The following is a 12,872-nucleotide window of genomic DNA, read 5'->3' as shown; positions in this document are numbered from 1 at the left end:
CTCACCATGCCTGGAACTAAGATCCAGACAAAGGGAGAGCGAAGCCCCCTCCCCAGGCGCTGTCATGGCCCGCAGGTTCCCGTAGAGACCGCTTTTTCCACAGAAAGAACCCTGCTAGCTCAGAAACACTGCAGGCAGGCTGAACTCTGACAAGGACAGAACGGCCTTTGCTGGATGGTGACTGTGTTCTAGCGCCCTCTGCTGCTCAGAGCGAGAGCGGCTCCGGACGATGAGAGCCTTCCGAGACTGCCACCTTCCTTCCAGAGGCAACATGCCCTCAAGAATTTCCCAGCCCTCGCTGGGCACCGGTGGCTCAAGCCTGTAATCCTAGCTACTCAGGAGGCTGAGATCTGAGGATCAGGGTTCAAAACCAGCCCGGGCAGGGAAGTCTGTGAGACTCTTATCTCCAATAAATCACTAGAAATCCAGAAGTGGCGCTGTAGCTAGCTCAAGCGGTAGAGCACTCGCCTTGAGATGAAAAGCACAGGGACAGTGCCCAGGCCCAGAGTTCAACCCCACAACCGACAAAAAAAAGTATTTCCCAGGCTTGGCTGTTACCACAAAAACAGCTGCGTTTTTAAAAAAAATTCTAAGTCTTCCCGCAAGCTATTCTAACTGTCCTCTCTCTGAGAGGGGAGCCCCAACCTGCTCTGGGCCGGGCAGGGGAAACGCAGGCGCCATGCGGCCCCTGCCCCATGCTCACCCTGGAACGGCTCAAAGGTGTCCATGAAGTCCAGGTTGGGCTGCAGGGGGATGAGTCCCGGCTGGATCATGTCTGCATTCCCCAAGTGCGCTGCAAGAAGAACCAGACAGGAGACCAGGCGGGGGCGAGTGAACGCGGCCTGCACACATTCTGGTCTTCCAAGACTTGTGGGCAGCTGGGGGGATTTCTGCATTCTTAGTGGAAGGTCCGCCCCTGGATGGCAGCCGACTCCACCCTCCTCGCAGCAACATCTCCACCCAGTACCTGCGTTAGTACCTAGGCAACTGGCACAACTGAAGAGGTCACATCTGCATCCGCTGAGGTCACTCCTGACTTTGATGTGGCCACACCTTTCTCCACCCATGGCCTAGAGAAGGCCTAGCCCAGGCCCAGAAGCTCTTTCCCAGGCCTTTCCCAGCCGCAGAGGGCCAGCTGGGCCTGGTGCCAGCAGGAACGATGAATAAACCTACCCCTTACCTGAATACCACGTGCGTGGTGTGGTTCTTACTCGGCTACCTCTTTTTAAAAACCTAACATAAATGGTGCCGTTGAAACCCGGGAAGGGCTTAAAGTCAGGATAGGTGGGATTCCTCTCCCTTTTCTTTTCTTTTCCCCCCCTTTTTTGCTCTGAGGAATACCACAGTTCTGACGGCCTTTTGCGAACCCGTCTGTCTGCTGCGACACAGCGCATCGATCGATACCATTGCTGCCTTCACATCCACGTCCACACCACTTCTCTACTCTGGTGAGTGAAACTACTCTCCACGGCTCTCTGTTGCTCAGTCTCTGTCCAGATGTAGCACCACGCCAGAGAGCTCCTACAGCCTTTACCTGAAAGGCGGTCACCTCTGAAGCCAAGGACGCTTGGTTTTGGGGGCTTGGCCATTTCTCTCTAGAGGACTCTGGGGGAAGTCGGGACGCGGCTTCTGCCTGGTCAGCTCTCCTTCACTCACCACACTGACTGTCCTACACATTTAATGGGGTGCTGCGAATCACGCCCAAGCCGTGAAACCCCTTTGAAATGCCTCCTGCGCTCCCTGGAAAGCCAGAGCGCCTCATTTTTATGCCATTCTCAGATGTAGACAGTTTTTGCCACTGCGATGGTAAATGGTCAGAAGTCTGTTTACTTTCAGGCTCTCTTTGCTCTCTCTCTGACATTCATGTCCAACTTTCCCTTTCTCTCCCTTTCTCTTTTCTACAACATTTCTGCTTGTGCCCTGAAGAGTGTGACGCAGGCTGGGTCCTGGGGAACCCCTCTAGGTTCCCTCTCAAAGGCTAGCCATTCTAGGTTTGAAAATTGTCCGAGTTTCCATTTGTTTAGGTTTTCTTTGCATTTTTTTCAGAAATTCGCCGTCTTGGCCACATGGTGGGTTAAGGATTGGGTCTCATCTGACTCTTAACCTTCCACCAAGCTTACTACTCCACCTATTTCTGTGGCCTCCCGTGCGAGGCCCCCTCCCCTGCGGGACCCCTCCCCTGCCCTTGGAGTGGGGGTGGAAGCAGAAGCTCCATGTGTGCTAGACGCTCACTGTGACAATCTCCGGCTCTGTCTAGCTAGCACTGACCATGTGGCTGATGTGCCATCTTGGCATCACGGGAGTTCAGCCGCTATTTTGTCACAACTCAATTTCGCGCCGACCTCACTTGATTCTGTGTGCATATCTATACATCTATGTCTGTGTCTGTGTAAACTAGTTATCTGGCATTGTAATCAAGTTATTTGGCTTAAATTATCTGATATTCCTGAAGCATGTTCAGTTTGGGGAGGAAGTTCAGTGCCAGCCGGTCTACATGCAGTCCAGATCCAGGCTCTTCCAACCCGGAAGACAGGCCTCGCGCCTGCCTCGTCTACCCTGACTACCTCCACCATGGTAAAAGTAGACGAGTCTCGCTTGGCTCCGCCACATGCAGCTGATTTCCTGGTAAAAGATTGCTTTGGATTTGTAAAAGCTAAGGCTCTTTCTGTAACTTTGGTTAACTTAAGCACTGTTAGGGTTTCCAGAAAGAAATCAATACTATATCTGTGCTAAAATTCTCATCACATCTAACAAGTTTTGTTATTTCAGAATATTTGTTGATCAATTCTTGATAAGAACCAGGTAAGCTTTACTTAGTCTACTTGGTCTCCTTGTTGCTTTAATTGGAAATAATAAAGGGCTTTTGTGGCAAAGATTGCAGTTCAAAGCCAGCCCGGGCTGAAAAATCCCTAAGACTCCATCTCCCAACTAACCTGCAAAGAGCCAGGCTGGAAGCATGGCTCAAGACTCTTATCTCGAACCAGCAAGCACTGCAAGTGGTTCAGTGCTAGCCTTGAGCAGAAGTGCTCAGGGATAGTACCTAGGTCTTGAGTTCAAACCTTGAATACCAACTGGGACAAGCCATCCCAGCAACGAGCACCTAGACTCAGCCAGTCTGGGGAACAAGGGAACATGGAGAGGAGTAAGAGGAGATGATGTCACATCAGCCACTTTGTGCCTGCCCTTTCAAAATTAACCAGAGCCGGGAGGTCAACAGAAGAAGCCTGCCCATCTAATGTCCATACCTGTCTACCTTTTAACTAGACAGGAATTTACATTCTTGCCTTTGTTACCTGACTTCTCCTCTACCTTGTCACCAGATAGGGACACTTCTACCAACATTTTCAGCCCCAAGTCCTTCCTCTTGCCATTTATTTGCTCTCTAGTATTTTTTTTCAGCCCCTCAACGCCTCATGAGACTTTCTCCACACTTCATCTAAGGACTCACGCCTCCAAAGGACAGCTGCTGCTCACTGCCTTCTCTGGGAGGGGACCAAATTCCAGCCTTTTACCCCTATTGTCGATGCCCCTTGTCAGCAGGAAGTAGCCAGGAGTAGCCCTATTGTCAGCAGGAGTAGCCCTATTGTCAGCAGGAGTAGCCCTATTTCATGATTATTAAAAGGCTGGAATAGAAGGTCGCTCCTGGATGGTGAGCAGACTCCACCCCCCTCGCAGCAAAGTCTCCACTCAGTACCTGCGTTACCTAGGCAACTAGCACACCTGGATGGAAAAGGTCACATCTGAATCTGATGTGGCCACACCTTTCTCTGCCCATACCTTAGATAAGGCCTAGCCCAGGCCCAGACTAGACGCCCTCTTTCTCAGGCCTTTCCCAGCCGCATGGAGGGCCAACATGGCCTGGTGCCAGCCAGAATGATGAATAAACCTACCCCTTACCTGAACACCATGTGCATGGTGTGATTCTTACTCGGCCACCTCTTTTTAAAAACCTAACACTTAGGGGTTCAGGTCCTTCTCTGCTCTCAGAAGGCAGGAAGGAAGCTTCCATGGGGACGTGGCGGCTGACGCGGGGCTGGGCATGCCCTGGAAGCTGAGAGGAGCTCACGCAGACTTCAGCCCTGGCTCCACAGGCTCTTCCCGGGGCTAAGTGAAGACTCAAAGCTTCTGGAATGATTCTTCAGCATCACATGTCCTGCAACCCAGGCCTAGGCACTGGCCCATGCCTCACGCTAAGGGAGCGTCAGCATGAGCTAGTTCACACCAGAGCCGCACCCCGCACCGTCTTCTCACAGTAGTACCAAGGAGCCACAGCTGCCCTGACATAGCCAACTTCTCATGTGTGTCGTCTGTGTCTCCACGCCGCCCCCACCCCCACCCCCTGCCCAGTGTAAGACAGGAAGATCCTCTCCTCTCCTGGCCTAGAGACAAGTCCTGTGCAGCTCAGAGACGGCTCAGCCCTCGGGAGCTTGACAGGGAAGGAGGCGGGCCTGCGAGTTACCGATTTCCCGTGGATTGGGCCAGGCCACCGGCTGGTGTGAAGACAGCGTGGAGAAGAGGGTGTCACTGAATTCTGACATGAGCATGTCTGTGTCCAGAAGCGGATCCTCCTCCATGGGGACCGGGGTCTTCCAGCCATCCCCGTGTTTGTGCCAGTACAGCACGTCATCATCCTGCCACCCAGAGGAGCGAGTGTCAAAGAGCAGCACCAGGACCGGGGGTGGAGACTCGGATGGAAGCGTGCGCGCACACGTGCACACGCGCGCGCACACGTGCACACGCGCGCACACACACACACACACACGCACGCACGCACGCACATGCACACATGACGCGTCCCTGCCAGGAGGGAGCTGGTGCCAACTACTCTGTCTCTGGAGTCGTGTCCGCCCCTCCGTGGCCTGTCATGGCAGGGCCCCCGGCTCCCTCACCTGGGCCAGGCTGGAGAGGTCCTCATCCTTGTGCTGCTGTAGCTGTGGGCGAGGAAGCAGGCCGAGGCGGTCACAAAGGGCTCTGGGAAGCGAGGGCCTGGCCTCGCTCGCCTCCCTGCACACGCGTGGACTCCCTGGAAGAACCCAGGCCCAACATAGCCAGGAAGCAGGCGGGGAGATGGACCCGGGACGTGGGGGCAGAGGACATTCTCATCCAGGGTCGAGGTAAAAAAGAGGCCTGTTCACAGATGGGAAGACTGAACCCGGTCCCAGCTTTTCCTCACAAAGCCCCAGGCCACGTGGGACAGCTGTGGGCGGGGCCTTGGCCTGTGTCTAAATGTGGTCTCTACTTCCTCTCTAGGGATCACCAGTCATACCCTTTCTTTTTCCTTTTTCTTTTTGCTGGTCCTGGGGCTTGAACTCAGGGCCTGGGCGCTGTCCCTGAGCTTCTTTTGCTCAAGGCTAGCGCTCTTCCACATGAGCCACAGCGCCACTTCCAGCTTTCATACCCTTTTCTTGAAGTAGGTTCTCCACTTGTGGTACTCCAAGATCACGATCTCAATGCGGCTTTTCCAGTACTTGCCCTCGGTGGTGATGGCCTGGAAGTGGGAATGGACAGGTGTCTTGGATGACCAGCCAAACTCCACCCGCGAACACAGAACCGCAGGATACTCCAAGCGGACGACCGAGCTGCTCAGGATACCCCCCTCCCCCACCCAACTCCCTTCTCTTCTGGGTTCTAATCAGCCCTCTTGTGTTTTCAAGACTCAGCACATTCAAGGGAGGCTCTGTACCCCAGGTCCTGAGGCTCTACACCGGGGCCCAGGGTCAGTCAGAGGAAGCACAGGCAGGGGAGGAGGGAGGGAGCTGCTGCTCCCTGTGTGAGGAACGCCAAGGAAACAGGCAGCCCACAAGTGCTCCCCCCGAGGGAGCCTCTGTCATGTCTGAATGAAAACGAACAGGAAGCCGGCGCCGGGGCTCCCGCCTGCCATCCTAGCTACTCAGGAGGATGAGATCTGAGGATCGCAGTTCAAAGCCAGCGCGGGGAAGGAAAGTCCATGAGACTCTTTTTTTTTTTTTTTTTTTTGGGTCCGGTTGTGGGGCCTGAACTCTGGGCCTGGGCGCTGTCCCAGCTCAAGGCTAGCGCTCTACCACTTGAGCCACAGCCCCACTTCCGGCTTTTTTCTTTTTGCTTATATGGTGGTGAGGAATCGAACCCAGGGCCTCAGGCATGCAAGGCAAGCGCTCTACCACTGAGCCACCTTCCCAGCCCCTCCATGAGACTCTTATCTCCAATAAACCACTAGAAAACCAGAAGTGGCGCTGTGGCTCAAGAACACTCGCCTTGAGCTGAAGAGCTGAGGGACAGCGCCCCGGCCCAGAGTTCAGGCCCCACGACTGGACCCAAAAAAAAAAAAAAAAAAGAATAAACAGAGAAAACAAAACAAAACAGGGCTGCAAGATTACCACCAGACTGAATAATATTCGCAATTCCAGAAAACATCACACTTCCAGAACTCTTTTTATTACGTTAAGTTTGTTTTTGGGCTGGGAATGTGGCTTAGTGCTTGCCTAGCATGCATGAAGTCCTGGGTTCAATTCCTCAATACCACATAAACAGAAGAGGCCAAAAATGGCACTGTGGTTCAAGTGGTAAGGCTCAGGGACAGTGTCCAGGCCCTGAGTTCAAACCCCAGGACTGCTTGCTTGTTTTCATCCTAACAGTAAGACATGCTTAGGTAAAACTAAAACAAGGCAGAACTCAGGCTAAGCTAACCTGGGCTTTTAAAGCAAGAGCCTAACTCAACAATAACCAGCACAATGGCCAGGCACTGGTGGCTCATGCCTGTCATCCTAGCTACTCAGGAGGTTGAGTCTGAGGATCACGGTTCAAAGCCAGCCTGGGCAAGAAAGTCTGTGAGACTTTTTTTTTGTCAGTCCTGGGCCTACTGAGCGCTGTCCCTGAGCTTCTTTTGCTCAAGTCTGGTGTCCGACCACTTGAGCCACAGCGCCACTTCCAGCTTTTTCTGCGTATATGGTACTGAGGCATCGAACCCAGGGCTTCATGCATGCTAGGCCAGCACTCTACCATTGAGCCACCTTCCCAGCCCTCTGTGAGACTCTTATCTCCAATGAACCACCAGAAAAACAGAAGTGGCGCTGTGGCTCAAGTGGTCGACAAAACACACACACACACACACACACACACACAAAGGGTGGAGTGTCTGTCTCATATAGCAGAACACCTGTCTAGCAAGCACAAGGCCCTGCAAAATAGACCACCAAAATAAACAGAGTAAGTGGTGAAGTTATTGTACAACTGGCTTTTGAAAACATTACTCTTTCAGGAATGGGATATGACTCAGTGATAGAACACTTGCCTAGCCTGTGTGAGAGGCTCCAGCTCTATCCCTAAACCAGAAAGAAAGAAAGAAAGAAAGAAAGAAAGAAAGAAAGAAAGAAAGAAAGAAAGAAAGAAAGAAAGAAAGAAAGAAAGAAAGAAAGAAAGAAAGAAAGAAAGAAAGAAAGAGAGAGAAAGAGAGAGAGAGAAAGAGAGAGAGAGAGAAAGAGAGAGAGAGGAAGGAAGGAAGGAAGGAAGGAGGGAAAGAGAAAGAGAAAAAGGAGGGCAGGAGAGGGAGAGAGAAAGGGGGAGGGAGAGAAGGAGAGAGAGAGGAGAAAGAGAAAGAGGGAAAGAAAGAAGGAAGAAAGAAAGGAAGAGTGAGAGAGAAAGAGAGGAAGGGAAGGGAAAGGAAGGGGAGAGAAAGGAAAGGAACAGAATTCTAGCTTCCTGGGAGGCTGAGATCAGTGGGATTGTGGTTCCAGGCCAGCCTGGGCAAAAAGCAAGATCCTATCGCAAAAATAACCAGAGCAAATAGGGCTGAAGATGCCATGAGGAAAGTACCTACCTAACATGCTCACAGCCCTGTGTCAAGTCCAAGCATCCCCAAACAAATAAGATATATGCATGCATACATACAGAAAAGCAAACCAACAGATAAGAATGTTCTCTTTCCTCAACCTCTTTTCATCCCCTTGCTACGGTCTTACTGCTTAGTGAGGAGTCAGCCATCCAGAAGAAATACGGATTTTAAAGGAAGTCGGGGGCAAGTCCCCAGCGGGACAGCCTGCAGAGGGGGGCCTCTGCACGATGGAGGGGCGGAAGTCAAGGTCAATCCAACTTTCCCAGCATGCCTCCATCACCTCCCAGGTACCTCTGGCCGGCGGTGCTCGTCCACGTCGACGGAACTGTCTAGCGGGGTGACAAAGTGGCACACCGGATTCTTGCGCTTCTCCAAATCTGGGCAGAGGGACGTGAGACATCACTGCACCAAACCCCCGGAGGAGCCCCGCCCGTCCACCCATGTGCTTCCCCTCATGCAGCACCTTCGGGAGAGTTTTTCCCTTCTACTTCCCCGGGAGAGCTGGAGGCTTCTGAGAAATAAAGTTTCTGACAATGATGTGTGAGCAAGAGTCTGCTCTTCAAGAGGCGCCATCGGGCCCAGCCAGCTCAGCTCCCGAACAAGCCTGGGTCCCCCACTGGGGACAGGAGGATATGCATCTTCCCAGATCTACGCTCTGACTTCCCGTGTCGCCTCTCCCCTGCGCCTCTCCAGCTCCCCTGAGAGTAGACTCCTCGGGACCCAGCCTGCTCCTGAGCACCCTCCACCATGAGGTCGCTCGTTACACCGGTCTCCCTTGACCAGCTAGCTGTGCCTGATGACTCTGCGCACCCCTGGGGCTTGGCTTGGTTTTCTCAACTCCACAGACTACCTGAGGGACTTCTACCAAAAAAGCCAAGGTGCCAAGAGCACCCTGGGGGCTCAGGCCCGGGTGAGCTCCCACCCCATGGCAGCAGAGGTCCTGCAGCCACGCTGACTCCCAGGGTGGCGATGCACGTACACTGCATGTACCACGCCCGCCAGATGGCGTTGTTGAGCCGAATCTTGTCTCTCCATTGAAGCTTCAGACCCTTGAAATTCTTCCACTTTGGAGACACCAACTTCCCACTGAAGACAAAACACATGGAGGAGACTCAGTCATTTCTTGGAAAATGAAATACAATGTAAAGGTTTGGCTAGAGCTAGGTGCTGTGGCTCACACCTGTAATCCTAGCTACTGAGGAGGCTGAGATCTGAGGCTCACGGTTCAAAGCCAGCCCAGGCAGGAAAAAATCTGTGAGACTCTTTGTCTCCAATAAACGACTAGAAAACTGAAAGTGGTGCTGTGGCTCAAGTGGTAGAGCACTTGCCTTGAGCTGAAGAACACAGGGACAGCGCCCAAGCCCAGAGTTCAAGCCCCATGACAGACAGACAGACAGACAGACAGACAGACAGACAGACAGACACACACACACACACACACACACACACACACACACACACACACACACAAATTGGGTAATGGTTAAGATGATGGTTGTGGTGATTCTGGAGAATTACAGGTGTGGTAGAAATAAGTTTTCACTGTTTGCCATTTTGGAGTGTTTAACATAGGAATTTATGATGTTTCAAAATAAACAAGGAAAAACTCCAAGTACAGTCCAAGACCTTACAGGTTTTCAAGTTAATTGGGGAAGGTAATTAGCCCCACAAACAGATACAAACTTGTGAGTGAGTCAATCCTCTGTGCAGACCCAGCAGGGCAGGTGAGGGTAATTAAGCGCTGCCGTTAATGAGTGAGAGGAGAGATAATGTTCAGCATCTACTCTCCTCTAGGATTTCAATTCTTTTTCTTCAAACAGCTGTTTCTGTGGGCTTGTCCTGGGCCTGGGCCTGGTCCCACAGCTGCAACAGCCAAAACTAGCAGGCCGCAGCAGGACAAGGGTTCACGGAGAACTGGGGCAGGAGCAGCCACCGCAGCACAGGGCGGGAGGAGAGCCACGTGTGCGCAGGACTCGCCACCTGCCAAGTAGAGGAGCCAGCGGCTGAGGCGGCCAGGGAGGCTTCTGCAGGTCCGGCCTCGCTCCTGTGCTTCAAGCTGCTCCTCCTCCGGTGCGGGCCTGGAGTCATTTTTATTTTGACCTCCACGGGAAGTGCCGTAAAGCAGCAGCAGCGCAGGAGGCGCCGCGCCCCAGTCCCAGGCCTCACCTATCTCAGGTGAGTGAGGGCAAGAGGAGGAGGGCACCGGAAGTGGCGCTGTGGCTCAAAGTGGTAGGGCACTGGCTTTGAGCAAAGAAGCTCGGGACAGCACCCAGGCCCTGAGTTCAAGCCCCATAACTGGCAAAAAAGAAAAGAAAGCCAAGGGAGAGCAGAAGGCCTTAAGCTCAAAATTTGGTCATATTTTTAAAAAAAAGAAAGAAAGAAAGGAAAGAAACATAATTAGAATAACATGGAATGAGATCAGAGAAAATAAAGAAAACTGAAGCTGTTTGCTTTTCTGTATCTGTGTAACATCATCATCATTATCATCATCATCATCATCATCATCATCATCATCATTATTATTATGCCGGTCGTGAGGCCTGAACTCTGGGTCTGGGCGCTGTCCCTCAACTCTTCAGCTCAAGGCTAGCGCTCTACCACTTGAGCCACAGCGCCACTTCCGGCTTTTTCTGCTTATATGGTGCTGAGGAATTGAACCCAGGGCCTCATGCATGCAAGGCAAGCACTCTACCACTGAGCCACCTTCCCAGCCCCTGTGTAACATTTTAAAAGAAACTCTTAGAAAGTGAAGTCAGCAAAGCAAAAGCAGATCCTCCAGTGAAGCTGTCCATTTTATGGTACTCAATACAGCCCTGCCCCGCTGATAAGGCCCCAGACACAGGAGAGCTTTCCCAGCACTCAGTACTGTGAATGTACAACTTCACCAAAGAATACTTTCCCTAGCACCTTCTCCTGTGTGCAGAGGCAGCTCAAAACCCAGATAAGACTTTGCATAAAGAATGAAAAGCCTCCCTGCGATCGATCCAAGGGCAGGAATGTATAGACGGAGAGAGGAAGGGGAATCTACAGACAGTTCCCAGCCAGAGCTGACGCGGAGGGGAGGCCTGGGGAAACCAGCTGCCCGAGCTGTCACAGAAATAGTCCTACTTGCCAATGTTCCTGCGTTCCTATGAAGCCAGGCAAGAAACGACGGTGTCAGTATCGCCATCATTAGTCATTCTGGAGGCCCTGCCAACTGCATAACCTACTTAAAAGCCAGGGAACCTGAAGCTGGCTGATGCGTCTCAAAGGATAAGGTAACACTCTTCAGCTCGCCAAGACCTAGAAATAGCCTTCCATGGCTTTTCCCTTTTTGGATGCGCAGGAATTCAGCTCTCCTGGTCCAGATTCCTTTCCAGTCCCACGACCCAGAAGTGCACCTTCACAGAGGGACTCTAAAGGACACAAATGAGAGGCACCCACAGTGTGCGCCTGTGGCGGGGTTACACCAGCGCCACTAAGGAGAGCGGAAGAAGGACCTGGGCTCGCTCCGCACCACACAGCCAGGAAGGTGATGCACCGCAGCAGACAGACCACGCCTTGTATGGACTTCCGCACTCCAAATTCTAAAATAAAACTTGTCCTCCCTTGGGCCGGGAAGGTGGCTCAGTGGTAGAGCGCTCGCCTAGCATGCAGGAAGCCCTGGGTTCCATTCCTCGGCACCACATACACAGAAAAAGCCAGAAGTGGCGCGCTGTGGCTCAAAGTGGGAGAGTGCTAGCCTTGAGCAAAAGCAGCTCAGGGACAGCGCCCAGGCCCTGAGTTCAAGCCCCAGGACTGGGGGAAAAAAAATTTGTCCTCCCTTCTCCATAGATGACTTCCTGAGTGTGCTCCTGAATACCAGCTTCCATTCTCTACTTCATTTTCCTTTTTATCAAACTTAAAAACAACAGTGAAAGATAAGGTGAAGTTTCAGTTTATTGTCATATTTTAACTTTGGTATATTGGTACTTTTAATCTGAGCTCTACCACTTGAGCCACAGCTCCACTTTTGGTTTTGGGGGGTTAATTGGAGATAAGAGTCTCAGACTTTCCTGCTCAGGCTGGTTTGAACCTCAGATCACCATCCCAGCCTCCTGAGTAGCTGGGATTACAGGTGTGAGCCACCAGCACTAGTGCTTTTCATCTTAACAGTTAATGCGAATACATGAAGAAGAGTGTTTTTTATACATGCATTAGGGGACAAGCACATGTCAAAAACCACAAGTGGCGCTGTGGCTCAAGTGGTAGAGCATTAGTCTTGAGCACAAAGAGGCTCAGGGACAGTGCCCAAACACTGAGTTCAAGCTCCACAACCAACAACAACCACAACAAAATTAAGATCAAGATAGGCACCAGTGGCTCCTGGTAGCTCATGCCTATAATATAATCCTAGCTACTCAGGAGGCTAAGATCTGAGGACTGTGATTCAAAGCCAGCCCAGGCAGAAAAGTTCATGAGACTCTTATCTCCAATTAACCATCAAAAAGTCATAAATGGAGCTGTGGTTCAAGTGGTAGAGTGCTATCCTTGAGCACAAAAGCTCAGGGACAGCACCCAGGCTCTGAGTTCAAGTCTCAGGACTGGTACAAAAAACAAAATTCATGTCAAGGTAATTAAAGACCAGCCTCAGGCTGGGAAGGTAGCTCAGTGGTAGAGTCCTTGCCTTGCATGCATGAGGCCCTAGGTTCAATTCCTCAGCACCACATAAGCAGAAAAAGCCGGGAATGGCGCTGTGGCTCAAGTGGTAGAGCACTAGCCTTGAGCTAAGGAGCTGAGGGACAGCGCCCAGGCCCTGAGTTCAAGCCCCAGGACTGGCACAAAAGTCAAAGTCAACCATTTAACAGATTTCTTGACCGCGTGAGTTTCAGCATCTCACGGAGTTGAAGGACCTGTTGGGCTCTCTGGGCAAGAGGAAGGAGTAGAGCTGGCTCCTCAGAATTACTGAACTGTGGCCACAGGCGAAAAGGGAAGAGCGTCACAGTGCTCCGGGCTGCAGCCCTGCAGCTGGGGAAAACAGCTGGCCTTTCTGAATTTCATTTTCTTTCTTGTCAGTTGTGGAGCTTGAACTCAGGGCCTAGGC

General features: G+C 52.0%; 1 protein-coding gene across 1 annotated transcript in view; it reads right to left on the bottom strand.

Moving 5' to 3' along the window:
- The window catches only part of LOC138840949 (MLX-interacting protein-like), a 37,085-nt gene that overhangs the window by 9,285 nt on the left and 14,928 nt on the right, over positions 1–12,872 (bottom strand). Inside the window, exons 2-7 of the mRNA XM_070041400.1 lie at positions 8,790–8,896; positions 8,102–8,187; positions 5,399–5,488; positions 4,890–4,931; positions 4,460–4,631; positions 704–793 (exon numbers count right to left, since the gene is read on the bottom strand). Coding sequence (XP_069897501.1) covers positions 704–793; positions 4,460–4,631; positions 4,890–4,931; positions 5,399–5,488; positions 8,102–8,187; positions 8,790–8,896 — 587 coding nt within the window. The remainder of the gene's footprint in view (positions 1–703; positions 794–4,459; positions 4,632–4,889; positions 4,932–5,398; positions 5,489–8,101; positions 8,188–8,789; positions 8,897–12,872) is intronic.

The sequence above is a fragment of the Dipodomys merriami genome, unplaced genomic scaffold, assembly GCF_024711535.1.
Source record: "Dipodomys merriami isolate MVZ:Mamm:240054 unplaced genomic scaffold, mDipMer1.0.p SCAF_307, whole genome shotgun sequence".
Classification (NCBI taxonomy): Eukaryota; Metazoa; Chordata; class Mammalia; order Rodentia; family Heteromyidae; genus Dipodomys; species Dipodomys merriami.
The sequence above is the reverse complement of the archived record's forward strand: the minus strand, read 5'-3'. Positions and strand labels throughout refer to the sequence as shown.